Here is a 21,396-nt window from a genome sequence, read left to right on the forward strand (position 1 = left end):
GCCTCGTTGATAGGTGCTGGGGCTTAGGGGTGAAGGAATTCCCGATTCCTTTCCTCTGCCTCCCTCTGCTCAGTCCCCACCCTTCAAATTCCTACCACTCCTGTGAATATTCCACACTGGTTCTGTGCTGACTCGCAGAATTTCTAACATTAGTCTTGGAGCTGGTGTGTGTGCACAGTTGACCTTGGTGTAAATTCTTTCACCTGCATCTCTTCCTGCATCGTCACTGAGGCACACAAGCGTGTGGCTTGAACACACTTATGCAATTTCATGCACATGATTGCCTCAGGATTCTCTTGGAGGCGCATATGTGCTCCTGCACACAGCTCAGAACTACACCAAATAATCCTGATACAACTGGTTGTACCATGCCGTGGCTGATTTTTGTGTGTCCGCACAATATCGGCTTTAATATCAAATGCAAACACACTGTGGTAAAACACTCCACACAACCAGGTTCAGCACCTCCAGGCACACGGACTCAGCCAGACTGCTTTGTTGCAGTGTTTCACCAACGCACAGCAACAGTGATAGGGGAGAAAGGAAAATATACACAACCACTTGAACCCTGTATCAAGGTGTGTACGTACAGCGCTCTGTGGGGAACTGGAAATTAAGAAACAGGCCAGTGGAAACCATCTTGACAAGGCACACACCCCGCCAAGGTAAAATAGGAACAGGAACCCAGCAAGAAGAATCGGGATCACCCCTGAAAAGCAGGGACACAGTTGGAGTGTATCTAGCTTCCCTCCCGCCCCCGTTTTTTGTTACTGAGGGGAGACATATTGAGTTGGTGGCAGTCACCCTACCTAGAGTTGTCCTTTGTCCCCAAATGGCCAGTTTCTTTCTTAACAGAAATCTCAGGTTTGTGGTGCATCCGCCCTGGCACCCCTAACCCAACCCAGTAACGTTTTGTTAGGCCCCAATATTTCAGGAGTCAGTGTGTTGCAGTGGAGAATAAGAGTTCGGCAAACTTTCCGGATTGCATTGTGCATAAAAATCAGGACAATTTGTGCAAAGACACCAAATGTATTGTATTGACCCACCTGGCAATAAACGAAGGATGTAAAAAGATCAGGACACGCACATACAAAAATAAAAAAATAGGCTCTTTTCAACATAGAAAGAGACAAAAAGTGACCCTTTCTGAAAGCCACGTTGTTGGGGGAAAGGTGCTATTTACACAGCCTGCAGTGCCCTCAGTGGCATGGGTGATGAATCAAAAACGTGAGAATATAGTCTAAAGCCTGGCTGTGAGAGCAAGTCTCTGCCCCGTCCTGGCCGCCCACCCTCCACCCATTGTTGCAGGACAGCCATGATGCAAGAAGAACATTTGGGAGTCGGATTCCAACCACTGAGCAGGAAAACATCAGCCACGGAATGTTACCAAACAGTGCAACTTCTGCAAAGGAGGTGAATGTTTGGTTTGTCCAGCTGTTCTCCATCCCATGTCTTCATGGTTCCTCTGGTCCACTCTTCCCTGCTTTCCACCCTGTCTAAATTCCAGTTCAACAAGGGAAATTTCTCAAATTAACTCCGACGTTGGAAATTGGGACAGATATGTCTAGGTTACATCAGCCAACATCTATCTCTATTTATATAAATAAGGGTTTTCTTTTGGTCTTAATAAATATCAGATATATACGGACTGTACAATATCGCAGATAATGCCCCTGCATTTTGGAAGTCGGACAGATCGCAAGGAGGTGTTTATATGTAGTTTTCCTCAGCGTCATCTGTGTCCAAGGGATACTTGTTCAGAGCTGGTGGGGGAAAGCAAAAGACAGCAGATAAATACTCATATTCGTTTATACCTAAAGGCACCAACGGTGTACTCAGCATAAGCAAAGGTGAGAAGCCTCTGCCCCAAGAAGCTTACAGTCCAAGGCTGCAATCCTTGATAAAATAGTACAACTAGCCATGTGAAACGACTGCGTCTCCTCATTCAAGGGGAAAGCACATTCCGACCAGCTGCTCCAGTTCTTGAATTAATGTGAGAAATGCTCCTAGTTTAGGAAAGAATTCAGGAGGAGCAGCAGAGAGCAAAATTCGGAAACAGTCCGGAAAAGGCACAGGAGAGACTTAAGCCTTACCAACCCAGAAAATTCCTGGGTGGGTTGAGTCAGGGCTGTGTTGAAAGCTGCCCAGAGAACAATTTGTTATGGGGCGGCTAACCAATAAAGTTGTTTATTAATTATTATTTATTATTAATCATCATCATCATCATTAATTACTAGTATCATTGTTATTATGGACTCCTGGTTGGTCCCATGTGCTCAGCTGCTACACAACACTTCCCTCCTCCGCTTCCTCTGTCCCCCAACCACACCTTGTGTTGTGCTTGAATTGCAGGCTCCTAGGAGCAGAGACCTGCCTTCACACTTTACAGGTGGCGCGGTAGACTGGATGAATTGATACAGGGCCAAAGTCTCAGCATCTCTCCCAGTTCTGTCTTGAATCCCAGATGGGTTTGTTGGCCCCACAGGACACGAGCTTACTCCCTGACCTCAGCTTCTCCCCAAAGAGGAGACGGTACCTGCACAGCTTCCGTAATACCGGACTCCAATGGACCGCCCCAAGAAGCAGGTGGCTCGCCGTAGGTGGCAGGTGGAGGGATAGGTGACATTGTTGTTCCCGCAGATGGCGTGGTCGATGCTGGTGGGCTCAGGGCACGGGGCAGCTCTGCACATGACACAGTGGGCACTGCCCGTCTGGTCCACGACACACGTGTGGGTTCCAGGGCACACAACACTCGAGCACGTTTCTGCGGGTGGGAGGCACAAAGTGGGAGAAAAACAAGATCAAACAAAGTCTGAGCAGGGTAGGAGAAAGAAAGGACACCCAAAGAGGGAAATCCAGGCCAAGGGGCCATCTGGCCCAGTCTTCTGTTTCCAACAGAGGACATCCAGAGGCTTCCAGGAAGCCCCCCAATAGGCCACAGCTCAGCTGTGAAGTATCTGCTTTGCATGCAGAAGGTCCCAGGTCCAATCCCTGCTGGGAGCATCGCCATGTAAGGCTGGGAAAGACCCCCTTGCCTGCCTGAAAGCCCTTCCTTGTATGACTCCAGCATCCAGTCCTCTAAGGTAGAGGACTCCTGTCCCCAGCGGCTGCCTCTGGGTACCCTGCATCACAACTGTGGATAAACCCATTGTCCATCTGAAAATATAAGAGCTGGATCAGACCCAAGGTCCAGGAAGGCCAGCATCGCGTCTCCCACCGTAGCCAGTCTGATGCTTTGGATGGAGGTCTTCATGGAGGCCTAAGCGAGACGGTTCCTCCATGCACAGGGGCAGTCTACCTCTGATTACCAAAGGCAGGGATGAAGCAACAGGGCGAAGGAGGATGAAATGGACCTTTGGTCCACCCTAACAGAGCCCCTCTGGTCTTCCTCTATCCTGTCTCTTCTACTACCACTGCTATTACTACTCTCACTTGTATACCACTTTTCCACCGAAGTTCTCAAAGTGGAACAGACCGTTACACAGAAAAATACATAATTATATAGAAGATGGCTCCCTGTCCCCAAAGGGCGCACCATCTAAAGAGAAAGAGAAGGGAGACCCCAGCAACAGCCGCTGGAGGGTAGCTGTGCTGGGGCTGGAGAGGGCCAGCCGCTCTCCCCTTGCTACAGAAAAGAAAATGGTCCAGGTCAGGAGCTGCCTCTTTGAAGGCTCAAGGGGGGTGTCCAGGGACCCGCTTACTCTTGCAGCGGCCTTGGTACATCACTTCCAGGTCTGGGTGGCCTCTGCACTTGGCCGTCAGAAGCTCACACTCGTCCCGGTAGGTGAAGCCGTCTGAGCCGCACACCTGCAGTTTCCGGGGGAGGTTGGAACAGTCCGGGGCGCAGGTGCAGTGAGGGCGCCCCTGTTTCATCTTGCAGACTTTGCCCGGCCCGCAGTCCACTCCTTCGCAGGACTCTGAGGAGGAAAGGAGGAGGCTGGCTGTGACCTGGGTCGGCACCGGGGACACACTTTTCAAAATCATCTGCGGGTTTCGGAGACCTGTAATGACCTGCTTGTGTTTCTAAGCTGGGAACCAGTAACAACAAGCCACTTTATTTGTTAGCCGCCCCATAACAAATTGTTCTCTGGGTGGCTCATAACACATGCAAAAATAAAAACACAAAAACCATGTCAAATCAGAACACAAACAAAACACACACACAGAGACAAACTTTTTTAAAAAATCAGTTTCAAAAAGCCAGAGTGAACAGAAAGGTCTTCACCTGGCACCCAAAAGAACAAAGTGACGGTGCCCGGCGAACCTCACTGGGGAGGCTGTTCCATAAATGAGGTGCAACCACCAAAAAGGCCCTCTCCCTGGTAGCCAGGTAACCTGAGGCACTTGGGGCTTTTTAAGGTTAGAAGAGCCCTGGTGGATCAGGCCCAAAGAGGCCCATCTAGTCCAACACCCTGTTTCCCACAGTGGCCCACCAGATGCCTCTGGGGAGCCCACAGGCAAGAGGTGTGGGCATGCCCTCTCTCCTGCTGTGGCTCCCTGGGATTTAGAGGCATCTTGCCTCCAAGGCAGGAGTTGGCCTCTAGCCACCAGACTAGTAGCCATTGACAGACCAGTCTTTCATGAATTTGCCTAGGCCCCTTTTAAAGGCATCCAAGCTGGTGGCCATCACACATCCAGTGGCAAGGAATTCCATAGATTCTGCGTGAAAAAGCACTTCCTTTTGTTGGTCCTGAAATCCCCAGCCTTCCGTTTCATGGGGTGACCCCTGGTTCTAGTATTATAAGAGAGGGAGAAAATTTCACCTCTGTCCACCTTCTCCTCTCCACGCATGATTATATACACCTCCATCATGTCTCCCCGCAGTCACCTTTTTTCCAAACCAAAAAGTGATCAAAATGTCCAGTCCCAGTGAATCATCTTGCGGCTCTATTCTGCAGCAGCTGCAGTTTCCAGACCATTTTCAAAGGCAGCCCCACGCACAACACATTGCAGTAATCTAAGCGAGAGGTTACCAGGAGGTTTTACAGACCGGGCTTCCCCCTGAATCCACTCCTGATCGGAGTGTCCACATATTCGCTGGATCCAACCCAACCTCCCTGCGGGCTATCAGGGACCAGGACAGACAGGACTTAAATTCTCCCCAAATGGAGGCTGCGAATTCTGGCTTAGCCCGAGTTATGTCCAGGGTTAAGAAAGCCTCTATTTCCAGCAGCTTTTGGGGGAAAAAACCTCCAGGGCTTCTGCTTTCTCCAAAGGTGTTGATGGGGCGGATTAATCTTTGGGCTGCCCATAGCCAGCCAAACATTTGCCGCCCCAGGGACAAGAGTAAGGGGGCTGGGGGGGGGAGGGACACTGAACTCTGTTTTTTTACCTTGAAAGACACCGCTCTGCCCGCCTCCTAAACCATCACAGGAGATGGAGTCGGGCCCTGGAGGATGGCAGCGAAAGAGGTCCTCCCTCAAGCCTGGCTTACTCGCAAATGACACGGAGCAGGCAATTGGGGGCCTCTGTGTGTGCAGGTGGAGCCTCCGCCTTTTTAAAGGCAGGGGAAAAAGAATTCAGCCTCCCCCAAGATTTGCTGCCATAGGCAGCTGCCTGTATTGCCTATGCGGTAATCCTCCGCCCTTGGGTGTTGCTGGAGGTGCGGACGGTTATGCGAATGGTCCCTCGCATGCCTGGAATCTGCTGCGAAGCAGGTTGGCTCTTCAGATACCCCGAGGCCCCGAGCCCTGTGTGCAAAACCTCCAGAGCCTGAGTCGCGGTGGCCAAACTCTCTCTGTCCAGGGAAGGGCGCAGTTGGTGTATCAGCCGGAAAAGGCGCTCTGAGCCACAGGGGCTTCTTGACAGCGCTGGGTCAATGAGCACCCCCAGACTTCGAAGCTGCTCCTTCGGGGGGAGATGTGCACCCCCATCTCGGACAGGTGGACATCATTCACCCGGGCAGGGGCACCCCTGACCTTCCTTCCCCTTTGTCTGGATTGGGTCTGGATTGTTCCCCCTCGTCCAGTCCCTCACTGCATCCAGGCATTGATTCAGGACAGTCACGGCTTCACCGGCGGCAGGGCGGCTGGGGAAAACCCCTGCCCCGAACGCTGGAGAGAGCTGCTGCCAGTCAAAGCCGGCAGGGCTGAGCCAGGTGGACCAAGGGTCTGACTCAGTAGGAGGCAGCTTCCCGTGTTCCTAACCAATCCCGCCCCCTCTCCCCCACTTGACCAGTCTCTCTCTCTCACTCGGAGAAGTTCTTGGAAAGGATGATGCACACTAAGAAACCACCACAACAAACCTCCCCACGGCTCAGTAGGAACACAAAAGTTACGGGGGGGGGGGGGCAGCCCAGGCTCTGCATGCCGCTGGAATGGGCATTGGGGGGGGGGAAGGGGCTTTGCAGAAAGGAAGTGGGAGGGAAGCACGACATGTTTTTGATTCCACCAAAAGGCCCTTATCAGACAATCGATGCCCCTGTTCTGCGTCAAGCTTCCGTGACTCGAGAACAAGAACAGGCAACAAGTTAGCTGTCTGGGGAAAGGAACACCAGCCTCTTGGGGCCGGCGGGGAGGGAGGGAGGGAGGGAGGGAAGGGAACAGACAGCTGCATTGTGTCAGTGGCTGACCCTGGAGCAAAAACCGTCGGGGGGGGCGGGGCCAGGGGGGGCAGCAGCGTGTTTCCCCGAAGCCAAGCGAGGCAGGCAGGCCTGGGTGGGCCCCTTCTGGCTGTCGGAAGACGATGGGCACCCTCCAACAAGGCTGCGGGCGGGAGGGGAGCGGGAGGGAGACCGCACAGGGAATCCTCAGACTTACGACACCCACCCGTGCTCCCTGGACACTGTGTTGGAAGGTGCAACCCGGCACCCATTTTCCCACGGGAAGCCACCAAGGCCAGATTACCTCCCCACCACCACCACCACCACCACCACCCCCCCTGCTTTGCTGCGGCCAAAGTTGGTGGTACGTCAGTCACAGCAGAGAAGTGGATGGCGGAGAAGAGAGGAGGGGATTGGGGAGGAAAGCTGGCCTCACGACAGCAAGCAGGAATGGTCCCCTTTGCCAAGCAGAGTCTGCCCTGATTTGCATTTGGATGGGCTGTCTGCTGTCCGGCACAGCTCAGTACTGGGGGAACATCTGCCTGCATGCGGGAATTCCCAGGTTCTCTCTCTTGGCAGCATCTCCCGGCAGGGCTGGGAGAGAGTCCTGCCTGAAACCTGGGGAGGGCTGCTGCCAGCCAGTGTCGGCAATACTCAGCTGGATGGACCAGGGGTCTGACTTGGGGAAAGGCAGCTTCCTGTGTCCCCATGAGTTGCTCCGTTCCTGGCTCTTTCTCCACTCTTCTGTGGCAGGAAGGGAGGCAACCGGGGAAGGGAGGAAGGAGGGAGGAAGGAGGCTGGGCAGAAAGTGGCGTGTGGGCTGGGAGCAGGCTGGGCTCTTTGGCCCTCGCAGCAGCGGAGCACCGCGGACAGGCCAGCCCGCCAACCCCTCTTCCTGCCAGGACTGCCAGTGCCCATGGCTCCATGAGCCTGCCTGAGCCACCACCAGCACTGCCGCCTCCACCTCTAGCCCAGGTGCCAGCGGTCACCCAGCGGGGCCTCCACCCCCATGGCCAGTGTGGTCAAGGTGAAACAAGGTGGCCATTTAGAAAGGCCTCAAGTGCCATGGAGGAGAGGTCTATCATCGGCTACTAGTCGGAGGGCTGTGGGCCACCTCCAGCCTCAAGGGCAGGGTGCCTCTGAGTCCCAGTTGCAGGGGAGTCACAGCAGGAGGGAGGGCAGGCCCCTTTCAAATCCTACCTGTGGCTTCCAGCGGTATCTGGTGGGCCACTGTGTGAATGAGGATGCTGGACTAGATGGGCCTCCTTGGGCCTGATCCAGCAGGGCTGCTCTGATGTTCTTATGCCATCTGTCTTCATGCAGAGTGTCTGCAGCTGAGGCCTGCCTGTATTGTGAGGCCTGAAACCGAGGGCCGCTGTCGGTTTATTGGGGCTTTGGTCATCCGTTGGCTTGAGCGTTGGGTTTCCAACGGCTCGCAAGGGGGCGTGGAGGCAGCCGCCCTCCCCTGGGCTTGGTTCCTGGGGTGTCTGGTAGGCACAGGTAGACTGCCTCAAGACATGGAGATGCCATGGCCCTCTCCTCTGCACTTCTGGCACACCTCTTTTGTCCAGCCGCCTCAAGGCCAACTAGGCAGCGAGATCATTGTGTTATTAAGAGGCCTGCTTAAGACCAGAAATGTCTAACAAAAAGCAGCAGTAAAATGGGCCCGTCCAAGTCAGGACCACAGAACATGTGGGGGGGGGGACATCTTCCACATCCTTTCCTCCCCCCCATCAAAAATAACCCCTCCTCTATGCAATCTGATGTTGCCCCCCCCCCGAGTGGCTCTTTGCTGCAAATACTCGTGTCAAGGATACGGGGCAGCTTGTGGTGAATTTTTGGCAGAAAGATAGCAGCGGGAGGGGGCAACCCCACGCCATCCCACATGCCTCCCCATCTGGATCTTCTCCTCCACCCTTCTGTTAAAGAAGAGACATTTCTGGTTTTAAGCACCTTCATAACACAATTATCATCACGTGTGGCTTGGTCCTACAGTAGCATCCAGAGCTGCATCATGAGGCAGGGAGTTCCAGAGGATAATTAAGTGTCATTTTTCAGGAACACGTCCTTTTCTCAATCCTGAAGCCCTCCATTTCATTGGGTGACTCATGAGTTTAAATATGATGGAAGGAGGAGGAAGAAAGGTCCTTCTCTCCACATTGTTTTAAATTTCCTAAACTTCTGTCATCCCCTGCCTCGGTTTCCCCCACCCCCTTAGACTACAAAAACTCCCAAACTCGCCTTTCTTAAGTTGCTCCAATCCTTCTTGGGTTCCCTCATCCATCTTTCTTTCAGTGACCTTCAATCATCCCCCTTAAATTATAACACATCTAGATAGATACGAACCCGAGACAGAATTGTGTGTATTTCTAATTTGCTCTAGTTCAGGGATAGCCAGTTCGAAGCTCTCCAGCTGCTAGACTACGACTCCCATCGTCCCCAGCCACAATGGCTGTGGATGATGGGAGTTGTAGTCTCACGATACCTAGAGAGCCTTGTTGGCCCATCCCGCTATAGTCTATATATTTTCCCTACACTTCTCTGTTCCCCAAACCTGAAGCCTTTGTTAGTTGGACAACATTTTAAATGCAAAAACACGCCCATCATTTCTGTAGATGTATTGCTTTTTCTCTCCGTGTGTGTTTTTGAATGCTCCGCTTTCTGTTTGCCTACAGTCTTGTACTTGGAAAAAGAAAACTTGCTCAATAAAGTTCAAGTCAAATCAACAACACCACCATGAACCTGTGCAGAGGGACCTGTCGTGCCTAACTGCCGTTCGGGAAACGGAAGGGCCTTGGATCTCCTCTCCCCATCTGCCCAGATGTTTCCAAAGCCAGCAATCCTCTCCTTAAGCCAACGGCGGGTCCTTCTCCCTCCCTCCCTCCCCGTAACCCTGTTAGCACCAGTCGGAACAGATGGGTGTTTAATACAGTCCTTGGCATCGTAAGCCAAGCCAATCGTTTCGGGACAGCAGTGGGAGTCCTTAGCAGCCGCACACATTTCTCAACCTCCCTCCACCCCCCACCCCTCGTGCCCCCAATTGACTCTCGCTAACCCACGGCCTGGGCTCCTCTCCACTTGGACAGGCTCCCGGATGGGAAGTGGTTGGGATTCTCCTCCACCACATCGGTGCTTTCTGGTTCTGCCGCAGGCCAGGCATGTGACGGTGTCTCGCAAGGCCTGCACACAGCCGAACCGACCGCATCGTTCTGCCCTTCCTTCCCACCCTGCCCCTGCCCTTGACCCCCACTCCTCCGCTCCGACCACCCTCTCCCCCATGCCTCTTCTCCTTCTCCCTTCCTACCCCCTTTCTGCCTAGAGCCCCCTCCCAGAGCCCCATCGGTCTCTCCCTCCCTCATGTGGCCCCATCCATTTCCCTTGGCTGCTCCTTATGCCTGGAACCCCCTCCGCCAGAGCCCCACAGACTGCCTCTTCCCTCCAATGCCTCTGCCCTTTCTCCCTTGCTGCCCCTTCTGCCCGGAGCCCCCCTCTTGCAAAGCCCCATAGATCTCCTTATGCCTGGAGCTCCCCACAGAAAGCTAGATATGTAGGGAAGGAGAGAACGAAGGAAGAGAGACACACAGAGAGGGCTCTGTGTGTGTGTGTGTGTGTGTGTGTGTGTGTGTGTGTGTGTGTGTGTGAACTTTCTCCCTGGACCTTGGGGTGGGGGCAGCATTGGTCTTCTCACCAGCTAACACCTAAAAATGCCCAGCGAATGCCCAGTGAAATCAAGGAATGTCTGCCATGCAGAAGTCAGACGGTCCGTTTCTTAACGCCAGCTGATGAAAGAAGCAGGCCCCCTTCACTAAGCGCCAGCGGCCACCCACTGACAAAACACCCCCCCCCAGCCCTCGGACGCATCCTCTCCTCCTGGGGTCCGGGCAAGCGGCTCACGAGCAAGGTCAGCTCTGAGCCCAGCTCCCACTCCCCGGGGCGGGGAGCAAGTGGCACGCAATGCCCCCGGTGCGTCACGCCACAAGCCCTTTACCTTTGCAAGGATGACACATCACCAGCCCCAGGATCCGGAGGAGGCTGATCTTGTTGTCCGGGTGGGTGGAGTTGGACCAGGCCATGTCTGCGTTCCCGTTGGCACAGCACTCTTCCCAGGTCACGCCCGTCCGGAGGATCATGGCACACTTGGGGTCTCGCCCTTGCTGCAGCCAGCAGATCCCACCTGCAGGGCCAAAGACACGTCCATGACCACCGTCAGAATCACCAGGAGGCACAATTTCTTCCTTTCAACATTTCGTTTGTGCCGACATTCAAGAGACATAATACACCTTTTTTAAAAACTATGAAGGTTTGGGTCGGGCAGGAACTGGAATACCTGTAGAATTATAGAACTGTAGGGTTGGAAGGGACCCTGGAGGTCTTCTAGACCGCCCCTCTGTTCACTGCAGGGATCTGGAACACAAGAAGCTGCCATATACTGAGTCAGACCATTGCTCTGTCCAGCTCAGTATTGTCTACACAGACCAGCAGCAGCTTCTCCAGATCTGCAGGCAGGAGTCTCTCCCAGCTCTGTCTGCAGATGCTGCCAGGGGGGGAACCTAGGACCTTCTGCATGCAAGCAGGCAGGAGCTCTTCCCAGAGCAGCCCCATCCCCTAAGGGGGATTTCTTACAGTGCTGACACATGTTGTCTCCCCTTCAAATGCAAACCAGGGTGAACCCTGCTTAGCAGAGGGAGACGATCCATGCTTGCTGCCACCAGACCAGCTCTCTGCCATTGGCTGCAGCATCCCTGACATAACAGAATCATAGAATTGGGGAAGGAACCTCGGAGGTCTCAGAACCACAGAACTGGGAGAGTTGGAAGAAACTTTGGCGGTCTTCTAGTTTGGTCCCCAGTGCAGAACAGGAAACTGCTACAGCTTCTCGGACAGATGGCTGCCCAGCCTCTGTTTGGAAACCTCCAGCAAAGGCGAGCCCACCACTGCATGAGGCAGGCAGTTCCACGGTCCAACAGCTCATGCAGTCAGGAAATAATGCACATGTGCTTTCAAGACCGGATGCATCTGTCCACCACTCGGGGGTTTAAGCACTAGAGACCCCTGTGGAGGGAGTGGAATCCCAAAAACCGCCAGTGCTAGCAATTTACACTGATCAAACGTTCATGTCTCCAAAAGCCAAATCAGCGCTCAGACTGGGACAGTGATTTCCCAGGAGCAGAAGACGGAGACACTGACTAGAGCATATACTAGGCCAAGCCAAAGCCTGCAGCCCAGGGCAGGTGGATACAGAATGGGAGAGCCTCCCTTAGAAGCCCCCCCCCCCCCGCCTTGAGATCATCCCGGGAGGTCTGTTTGCAGCTCGTCTGGTGGCTACTTGGGGATGGGTCTTCTCCGTTGCTGCCCCGAGGCTTTGGAATGTGCTCCCTACCTACCGAAAGAAGAGCCTCCCCATCTCTGGCAGCTTTTGAAAGGGCTGTCAAGACACACTTATTCACCCAGGCTTTTAATTAGACTTCTAGAATCTATCACTGCTTCAAACTGTTTTCATGTTTTAACTTTGTTTTTTAATCTGCGTTGCTTTATTGTAAAACCGCCCAGAGACATGAATATGCTAAATAAACAAATAAACAAACAAATACATCTATCCGCCCACCCATCCATTTTGTATTTAATGCAAACTGTGTTTAATTCAAATGCATCGCCTCAATGTGCGGCAGCTGTGAAAAAGGCCAATTCCATGGTAGGGATCATTAGGAAGGCGACGGAAAAGAAAACAATGCTGCAGCTACACCTGGAGTCCTGCGTTCAGTTCTGGTCACCACCACATCTTAAAAAAAAGGACATTGTTGAACTGGAGAAGGTGCAGAACAAGGCAACCAAGATGATCAGGGGCCTAGAGCACCTTTCTTATGAGGCAAGACTACAACACCCGGGGCTTTTTAATTAAGGAAAAAAGACGACTGCGGGAAGACATGATGGAGGTCTATAAAATCATGCATGGTGTGGAGAAAGTGGGGAGAGAGGAATTCTTCTCCCTCTCACGTAACACCAGAACCAGGGGTCATCCCATGAAATTGATTGCCGGGAAATCTAGGACCAACAAACTAAGGTACTTTTTCACACGACGCATCATCCACTTGTGGAATTCTCTGCCACAAGATGTGGTGGTAGCCAACAATCTGGATGGCTTGAAGAGGGGCTTCGATATAACTTCATGGAGGAGAGGTCTATCATCGGCTACTAGTCAGAGGGCTATAGGCCACCTCCAGCCTCCAAGGCAGGATGGCTATGAGTACCAATTGCAGGTGAGTAACAGGAGGGGAGAGGGCCTGCCCCTTTCAACTCCTGCCTGTGGGCTCCCCAGAGGCATCTGGTGGGGCACTGTGCGAAACAGGATGCTGGACGAGATGAGCCTCCTTGGGCCTGATCCAGCAGGGCTGTTCTGATGTTCTTATGCATCCAGCAGTGTAGGTGGACGCATTTTGCATGCACATCAATGCACATGCATGGACATGGGGGTGCCCCACAGACAGCATCTGGCTATTCCTCATGCGGCAGCCTCTGAGGGCCAGTTCCAACTCCTGCAGCCACCTTGGGGGAGAACTCTGCCCTCCTCTCCCCAAATGCCTCCTGGCTGGAGGCCACAGCCACACGTCTCAGATTCTGAGTCCTGCTGGGCCGAACCTGCCACACAAGGTTTCAGCCTTGAACCGGAGTGAACCCAGATCCAAGTCAGCGAAGGGAGACACTTCACATGGAGAAATCCCTGGCGGCCCACTTCAGCAGGCGCGGCGTTTTGTGGCGGGTCTGGCTCCTCCACTCACTCCCCGAGCCGCCGAGAGTAGCAAGCGGAGACTCCGACCAGGGGAGGGAAGGGGCTGCCGAGGGGACTGTGTGAGGTCTGTCTGGGACCTTGGATCCCTTCCGCTCCCTCCAGTCCAGAGAGGCAGGATTCTCTCCCCACCAGGGCTACCCGAGACGGCCGCCCGCCCGCCCGCCAGCAGAGGGGCCAGCCAACTGGCACCCAGCTCAAAAGACCGTTTGTTCCTTAATCTCGTGAACTAATCGCTCATTTCTGGTGAGTGAGTCCTCTGCAATTTCTGTCTGGGCACACACCAGACGCACCCACATTGTCGACTTCCCCCCAAGCAGCTCGGGAGTGCAGTTCAGCAGGAGGAGGGGGACGGGTTTCCTCGCCCTCCTCCTGGAACCGATTCCGTCAGCGCAGGCCTGCGCAGCTCAGGACACGCCAAGCCGATCGTGCCTGCCAGCCCAACGTGGCCACCGGCCAAGGGCTGAGCAAGCCCTTCGCCTCCCAGCCCCTCACCGTCTGCCTCAACAACCTGGTTTTATCCCCAGCCTCATAGGGACTAGAAACTTGGAATGCACACCATTTCTGCTCTGAACAAAACCGATACAGTCCGGGGCAGAGAGCAAAAAAGGGGTTATCAAGGCCCTGCTGGACTACCCTATGCTGGCCACAGCTTGTCCAAACCCAGCAGAAAAGCTGGTCTTATGGTAGCCTGCATGAATTGTCCTCTTTGTTAAGAAAGGTGTGCCTTGGTTTGCATTTGAATAGGTCACTACTAGATGTAAGCGCTGTCAGATATTCCCCTGGGGGGATAGGGCTGCCCTTCAGCAGTGAGCATCTGCTTTGAAGGTCCCAGGGTCCCTCCCTGGCAGCATCTCCAGGTAGGGCTGGGAAAGACTCCTGCCCCAAACCCTGAAGAGCTGCTGCCAGTTAGTGTAGACAAAACTGAGCTAGATGGACCAAAGGTCGTCTGACTCAGTACAAGGCAGTCTCCTGTGTTCCTATCTGCTTGTTCTTCTTTGACTTATTTTCATCTCACTTTTCTTCCAAGGAGCTCAAGAGGAAGCTTCCCCAAACACACACCCCGGCAACATCACCTTATCCCAGTTCATTTTCACAACAACCCTGCGAGGTAGCCATTTCCAGAGGGGCAAGCCACGCTAGTCAGTTGCTGCAACATACAACAAAAGGTCCAGGGGCAATGTAAAGGCTAGCAGATTCATTGCGATGGAAGATTCTGTGGAGCCTAATCCACACTGATACTTTTGCCACAATTTTGAAGCCCCCCCACCAGACACTTTAAAGCCCCCCCCCCAACACTCCATGGTTTCTCCTGCCCCAAGCTCATCCTGTGAGCTTCACAGCTGAAGGGGGACTCGGACCCGGCCGTTATCCCCTGAAAACTGAGCAAAGAGGCATCTTTTAAAAGTGGCAATTCTTTTATTGAGCAGGGGGAGAGCAACTGGGCTTATCCCCAGCACAGCATCCCTGCAGTGGTGCCTATCTTATGTTGCTGTTGTCGATCTTCGAGCCCTTTGGGGACAGGGAGCCCTTTTTTTAATTATTTATAGCTCTGTAAACCACTTTGGGAACTTTGCTTGAAAAGTGGTATATAAAAGGGGTTGTATTATTTGTATGGGTATAAGGCCGCCTTCATCATCATCATCATCTTCTTCTTCTTCTTCTTCTTCTTCTTCTTCTTCTTCTTCATTGTTCACAGAATCGTGCTTCAGTGTCAAGTGCTTCAGTTCAAGGAGGAGAGCTGGTCTGGTGGTAGCAAGCATGAACTGTCCTCTTTGCTAAGCAGGGTTCACCTTGGTTTGAATTTGGATGGGAGACTACATGCGAGCACTGTAAGAGATTCCCCTTAAGGGATGGAGCCGCTCTGGGAAGAGCATCTAGGTTCCACGTTCCCTCCCTGGCAGCATCTCCAAGATCAGGCTGAGAGAGACTCTTGGAGAAGCTGCTGCCAGTCTGGGTTGACAATACTGAGCTAGAGAGACCAAAGGTCTGACTCAGTATATGGCAGCTTCCTATGTTCCTATATGTTCCTAGTGCCTCACCAAAGGGCATCTCTGCCAAGCCGAGCTGCCACCATGGCCTTTCACCCAGAGTGGCATTATACGCGGTGCCGTACAAAATGCCGTTTTCATGCACTCAGCTCGGCGTGCATGCCATGGGTCCGGCCAAACATCACTCCGATGCCTCTCTTGAAAACTCGCCTCGGCCGTTCCTGGCCTTCCGGACTCCGGAGCCCCCAAAGGAACCCCTGGCAGCGGCAGCCGCCACACACTGCTCGGGAGAAGGAAGCCCCCTCGGGCGCAGTCAACGCCCGTCTGGTTGCCCACCAGCCGCACACACAGCACACAGCCCGGCATCTGGCGGCCAGGCCTGGCTCCCTCGGGCCCTCCAAGGGGAAGCCTCTTGTGCAACCACCCCAGACAGAGGGAGCGATCAAGCCCCACATCAAAGCAGGGCCTCTCCTTTGAAGGCTGCACCTGGTTTCGGAGCCAGCCCTGCCAGAGTTCGAGGGCGGGCGGGGTGAGGCAAGTTCCCCCTGGCCTCCTAAAGCTGCAAGCGCTCGCTCGCCTGGAAGTCTGCAGGGCCTGCTCCAAAGGGCGGACTTCCGGCTACCAAGGCTCCCTCTCAGTTGACGCCCTTAGGGCCAGCTTCGGGGTGGGGGTCAGGGTGGTTGCCAACTGGAGCTGAAGGCATTCCTGGGTCTCTTCTGCAATATTGTTTTTCCAATATTTTGCAGAATCTCAAGCCATTAAAATCTCATAGGAACCTAGGAAGCTGCCATATACGGAGTCAGACCCTTGGTCTATCTAGCTCAGGATTGTCTTCCCAGACTGGCAGCGGCTTCCCCAAGGCTGCAGGCTCCCTCCGCCCTGTCTTGGAGATGCTGCCGCCAGGGAGGGAACCTGGAATCTTTTACATGCAAGCGGGCAGGTGCTCTTCCCAGGGCGGCCCCATCTCCTAAGGGGAATCTCTTACAGTGCTCACACAGGTAGTCATAAGAACAGCCCTGCTGGATCAGGCCCAAGGAGGCCCACCTAGTCCAGCATCCTTTCCCCCACAATGGCCCACCATAGAGATGCCTCCGGGGAGCCCACAGGCAAGAGGTGTGTGCCTGCCCTCTCTCCTGCCTCTGAGGCCCCCACTCAATTTGAGTGGGAGACTCCCTCTCAAATGCCAACCAGGACAGACCCTGCTTAGCAAAGGGGACAATCCACGCTTGCAACACAAGACCAGCTCTCCTCCCCAGGTTGCAGTCGCCTGGAGATGGATGTAGAAGCCTAAAGACTGCAGGCCCAATCCCAAGTCCTGACGATCTGAGATCTAGGATGTGGGTCCCAATTTGACAATCAAACCTTTTGATGCTCTCTAAAGAACGGTGGGGGTGGGGGTTTCACCCCACATGTTACTGGAGATGATGGGGCTTTAGCCCCACATGACCACCACCAAGTTTGGGAACCCCTGTGCAAAGGCCGCATTGGGTTGGGGAGGAGTATGCAAAGGTAGGCTGGGGATGATGGGCTTTGCAGTCCGACAGCTGGTGGCTCAAGGTTGGGAATCCCTGTTCGAAAAGGAATGCAACCCTCCCTGCCACTCTTGGAAGCCATTAGTCACCAGAACACCCACCAAGATCAAGCAGCACAGAGGATGGGTGGGGCATCAAGGAGGGCTGAATGGGGCAGGTGTGCAGCCAGGGCCCCCTGCTTTCCATGCCCACTGGCTGCCACCACCAACGGGTGGCTATTTCCACCCTCACACAGCCCCCAGCCGATTCTCAGCCGCTCGCCCTGTTCCAAAACCAAGGGGGAGATGGTTCATTTGCATGGCAGGTGTGCTCAAAGGAAGAGCCCTGTCCCAGAATCTGCTCAGTTCCCAAAAGACCTCAGAGGGAGCCCCACGTGGTGGCATTTTTTACGTTCATCGGGGTGGGGTGGGGTGGGTTGCTACACAGACCACTTTGAGAATGTTGCACCGAAAAGCAAGACATCCATCCTCTCCCTTGGAATCATAACCAAGAGGCACGCCTTGATTTCCACGCGCCAGTTAGGAACGAAATGCCTCCACTCAGAGGTGCGCCTTCCCGGGGGGAAGAGAAGGTCCGAAAGAGACGCCTTCTCAACGGGGCTGCCGGCCGGCCAAGACAGGCCATCCGGACCCCCCGGCTTCCTTTCGAATGATGGAACCCAGTTCGAAATAAATGCATCCAGGCCTTTCCCAAACTCCGCGTAGGTGTTCTCTGAGGACGCTGGAGACTTTTGAGGGATGGGATGGCCGCTCTTTCCCACCCTGGTTCTAACATTGATTTTGCTCCTTTTTGGGGGGGAGGAGTTTGCAGTTTTATCTGCTCCAGCTGCCAGCCCTGCCGGGTTTTTGGGCTCTGCTCATCTGCGCTTAGAAGTGTAATGCTGGAGGGGGGAACCCAGGCATGTCTAGAGCGCATAGGCACACCAATGCACGCACATTGACACTTTGGCCCCCGCCCACCAGCCGTTTCCACCACACACAGCCTGGCCGCAGAGGCCTGTTTTGAACCAACATCATATGGGAGAACGGGGTGGGGGGGCGGATTCCTGATCTTCAATTCAAGGGTCCTCAAGCCCACTCCCAGATGTCGTGGGGCTTCAGCCTTGCTAACCCCCAGCCATACAATGGGGACACCCACAATGGTGAATGGGGATGATGGGAGTTGAGGTCCAGCAACATCTGGGGGGCCAGGCTTGGGGAACCCCAACAGACGGCTTTAAAAAAACAGCGGTGGGCAGATTTTTGCAGAGCAAATGTGGGGGCGGTGGGGGGGGGCAGTGGAACTGCAGCAGTAGGGAATATCTTGGGGAGTGGTGGGACCCTCCCAAGGGGAATCCTTTTAAAAAGAAGTGTGACCATGTCCCTTTTCCCCATTTGTGAAGAGCTGAAAGGTGTATATGAAGGAAGTGTCAAGTAACTTAGAGCCACCTAGTGGCGCAGCGGGGAAAGGACTTGACTAGCAAGCCCGAGGTTGCCGGTTCAAATCCCCGCTGGTGTTCCCAGATGATGGGAATCCCCTATATTGGGCAGCAGCAATATAGGAAGGTGCTGAAAGGCATCGTCATCTCATGTCGCCAGCAGTTGACACCAACTCGGGGGCACAACTTTACCTACAATAGCTTAAGCTGTGAGGGTAGGAGGTGTCAGAAGAGAAACCCACATTTTCTTCCTCAGTACCTGTTAACCGTAACACACCCAAAGCCAACCAGCTAACCAAAGAGTGTCCTTTGTTTTACTGCCTTCCCAATTAAAACCACAGATTACTCTTGCCCACAAGGGTTGCCAACCTGTCCGGTTGCCAGTCCATCTCCAGGTGATTCTTGGAAGCCACCCTGGATATTATTAATTAAGTTAATTAATTAGTCCATTAAATCATAAATAAACTTTGTTAGCTGCCCCGTAACAGATTGTTCTCTGGTGGGCAGCTCACAACAAAACGTTGGGATGGCTTGTTGTGGAAGATATTGGTGTGGGGGGGAAGTATCTCTAGGAATAACTCGAGTCATCGCAACCCTGGCACTATTAACTTAACTGCTGAAACATCCCTTGATTAACAACCAGTTAAACTGGTGATTCGATTGTGTCCTGAACTTGGGTAGCATTTCCTTCTCACTCCTGGGCTGTAAAGTTTGCCACTGCACCAGCTCTCAGCAAAGGAAGCCAAGCAGGTGAGCCCAGGTTCCGATTACATTCTGCACTCTGCACATTCTCCGATGCACTCTTGCCAGTCTTTCCTCCTCACGCATCCCAGAGCAGAGCTGCAGCAGTGGAAACTGTTTCTTGGGAGACCGCACCAGAACCCACCAGGCTTGGGACGCGCCTCCTAGATTTTCCTGGGTTCTTCTGAAAAACCAGAGGCCAGCTGCACACACTTACCTTCCAGAGACTCTGCCCCGGCAGAGCAAAGCACGCTGAGCAGGAGGAGGCCGAGTTTCATGGTGAGCGGAGGCAGAGGCCGCCCCAAGGGATCAGAACAGAAGACAGCACCGCCGCCGCGTCCCCAGGACAGGGCTCTGGCTGAGCGCGCCTCTTCCCTCCAACTTCTCAGGCAAGGCCGGGGGAGAGTTGTGGCTGGCGAAGACTCCCCCACCGCCGGGCTGCTTGTCCGGGCAGCCGGATCTGCGAGGGAAGGTCGCCTCCCCGGCCCGCCGCCGCCTGCGCTTCACCCTCTCGCTCGCAAGACTCCTCCTGGGCGTGTGGCTCCGCTCCGCCTGAATCGTAACTCCGGGGTAGGCGGTGTCTGCCGCAGCCAGTTATGCATCTGGGGAGGGCGCGCACAGACCGCCCTCGGGGCCCACCACGGCAGGCGGCGGGCGGCGTCCTCTCCTGCCTGCGCGCACCCATCACACACACACACGCACGCACGGGGGTGGCGCGGTGCTTTCAGCCCGGGGCAAGCCAGAGGGCAGCAGGTTGGCTCTGGGCAGCCCCTCTTCTGGGCGCGCGGCCTTTGGGTTTCTCGTCCTTTTCCTGCCGCCCCCAAACATAGGGAGTGAGTTCGAATCTCCGGCACGCCGCCGTGCCATCTTCCTCAACAGGTTTCCCAAAGGCAAAACGCTCAGTTCTGGGCGGGGGAGAAATTCCCCCTGGAGGCGACGGCCTGCTGCGAATGTTTTAAACCGCTTCTATAAGCACGTCTCGGATTTCGGAGAGAGTCTGCCTGTCTGGCCTTCTTCACTGAGCTGCTTTCCGTGAGGGAGTGGAAGGGGATAGGCCGTGTCAGGGTAACCAAGAAGTTCCTCTCTGGAGAGAGAGAGAGAGAGAGAGGGTCCCCCCGGATGCCCTTGGACCCAAGGAGTTGCATAGAACACACACACCACTTTCCCCTGCAGGCAGCCGTTCCTGCAGTCTTTACCTTCACCTCAGACCGATTTGCACAGACAGAAACCGACACCTTTCAAGATGGCTGTGCTTAAAAAGCTGGCCTGACACACCGCCACATTTTATGTTTTATGCCACACTTCTCAATAAATGCCCCCTCTCCGCCCATGTTATCCTCACAACAATCCTGTGAGGTAGGCTGAGAGAGAGTGGCTTGCTCTGGCCCCCCAGTGGAGCTTAGTGGTTGAGAAGGGACCTGAAATGGGGTCTCCTTCATCCCAGTCTGAGGCTTTAACCACAGCACAATTGCATCCTTGGGCAAGTTCTGCCCTCCCCCCAGGACCCCAACAGGGACCACAGTCACCCACTGACCACTGGTGGCCTTGGGTACCACCAACAGGGATTGGGTCTGTCTGCCATTTTGTTTTTCCCATAATACCCTCAATGTAATGTGGCAGGGCATGATGGTTAATAAAATGGCGGCAGCAGAATGCTCCTCCATCCAAAAAATGATGGCTGCCCATGGTAGCCGCCATGTTTTATTTCCCAGCATGGCTCCAGATGACATTACTGCAGTGGCCTTGTGGGAAAGACAAAATGGCCACGACACGGAGAGCAGGAGGAAGCAGAAAAAGTGAGGCAGGACTGGCTGGGAAAGGAAGACTGGGGATACCCACTCACCTGCTCAGGTAAAGAGCCCAGCGATGGCAATGGGGCAGTGTGTGATCCATGCGCGCGCAAGGGCATCAGCCAGGCCCCGGAGGGGGCAAATGCCAAGGGGCCGCCGACGGAGCCAAAGGTCACAAAGGAGCCCTGCTACCAATCCAGAAGGGAGGTCAGAAATGATCAGAGCAGAGCTGGAATGTGGAAGAAGTGGATCTTCACTCCTTCATGGAGTGAAGAAATCCCAAGAGCAGGGAGCAGGGAGCAGGGGACGGGGGTGGGATCCGCTCTCGGCCCTGCACATCAGTGGCCTTTCTGGGAAGGGCTGGTCCTTCTTGGTGCCTTGAACAGAGAAGGCGGGTTGCCTTGCAGCCTTGATGCTGACGCTGCAGCAGACGGAAGGCGTCCTTGCAGGACCTCGCCGTGCCTGTATTTTCGCGGGCGGAGGAGACCCTGCATGCCGCCAGATGGGAGCCGTGATGATCCCGAGCTTAAAGACACAACACAAGATACAGGCCCAGGGCGCGCCCCCCCCCCGTGGGGTCACCAGACCTCCTTGTGCAGT

General features: G+C 54.4%; 1 protein-coding gene across 1 annotated transcript; it reads right to left on the reverse strand.

The window, feature by feature from the left end:
• Positions 1-1,009: 1,009 nt before the first annotated feature.
• Positions 1,010-19,629, reverse strand: FSTL3 (follistatin like 3). Its single transcript, XM_053287916.1, has 5 exons — positions 19,224-19,629; positions 10,530-10,715; positions 3,702-3,917; positions 2,537-2,764; positions 1,010-1,763 (listed from the first exon to the last, which is right to left on the reverse strand). The coding sequence occupies exons 1-5, from the start codon at positions 19,282-19,284 to the stop codon at positions 1,711-1,713; spliced, it is 744 nt and encodes a 247-aa protein (XP_053143891.1). The 5' UTR covers positions 19,285-19,629; the 3' UTR covers positions 1,010-1,710.
• Positions 19,630-21,396: the final 1,767 nt, after the last annotated feature.

The sequence above is a fragment of the Hemicordylus capensis genome, chromosome 2 (genome assembly GCF_027244095.1).
Source record: "Hemicordylus capensis ecotype Gifberg chromosome 2, rHemCap1.1.pri, whole genome shotgun sequence".
Taxonomy (NCBI): Eukaryota; Metazoa; Chordata; class Lepidosauria; order Squamata; family Cordylidae; genus Hemicordylus; species Hemicordylus capensis.

What these genes read in the sequence shown, in the direction of transcription:
- FSTL3 (XM_053287916.1), bottom strand. Translation starts at nt 19,284, where the DNA reads ATGAAACTCGGCCTCCTCCTGCTCAGCGTGCTTTGCTCTGCCGGGGCA. An exon ending in CGGGGCAGAGTCTCTGGAAG is followed by an intron (nt 10,716 to 19,223) that starts GTAAGTGTGTGC and finishes TTGGCCCTGCAG; the next exon opens with GTGGGATCTGCTGGCTGCAG. An exon ending in GTACCAAGGCCGCTGCAAGA is followed by an intron (nt 2,765 to 3,701) that starts GTAAGCGGGTCC and finishes TCCCACCCGCAG; the next exon opens with AAACGTGCTCGAGTGTTGTG.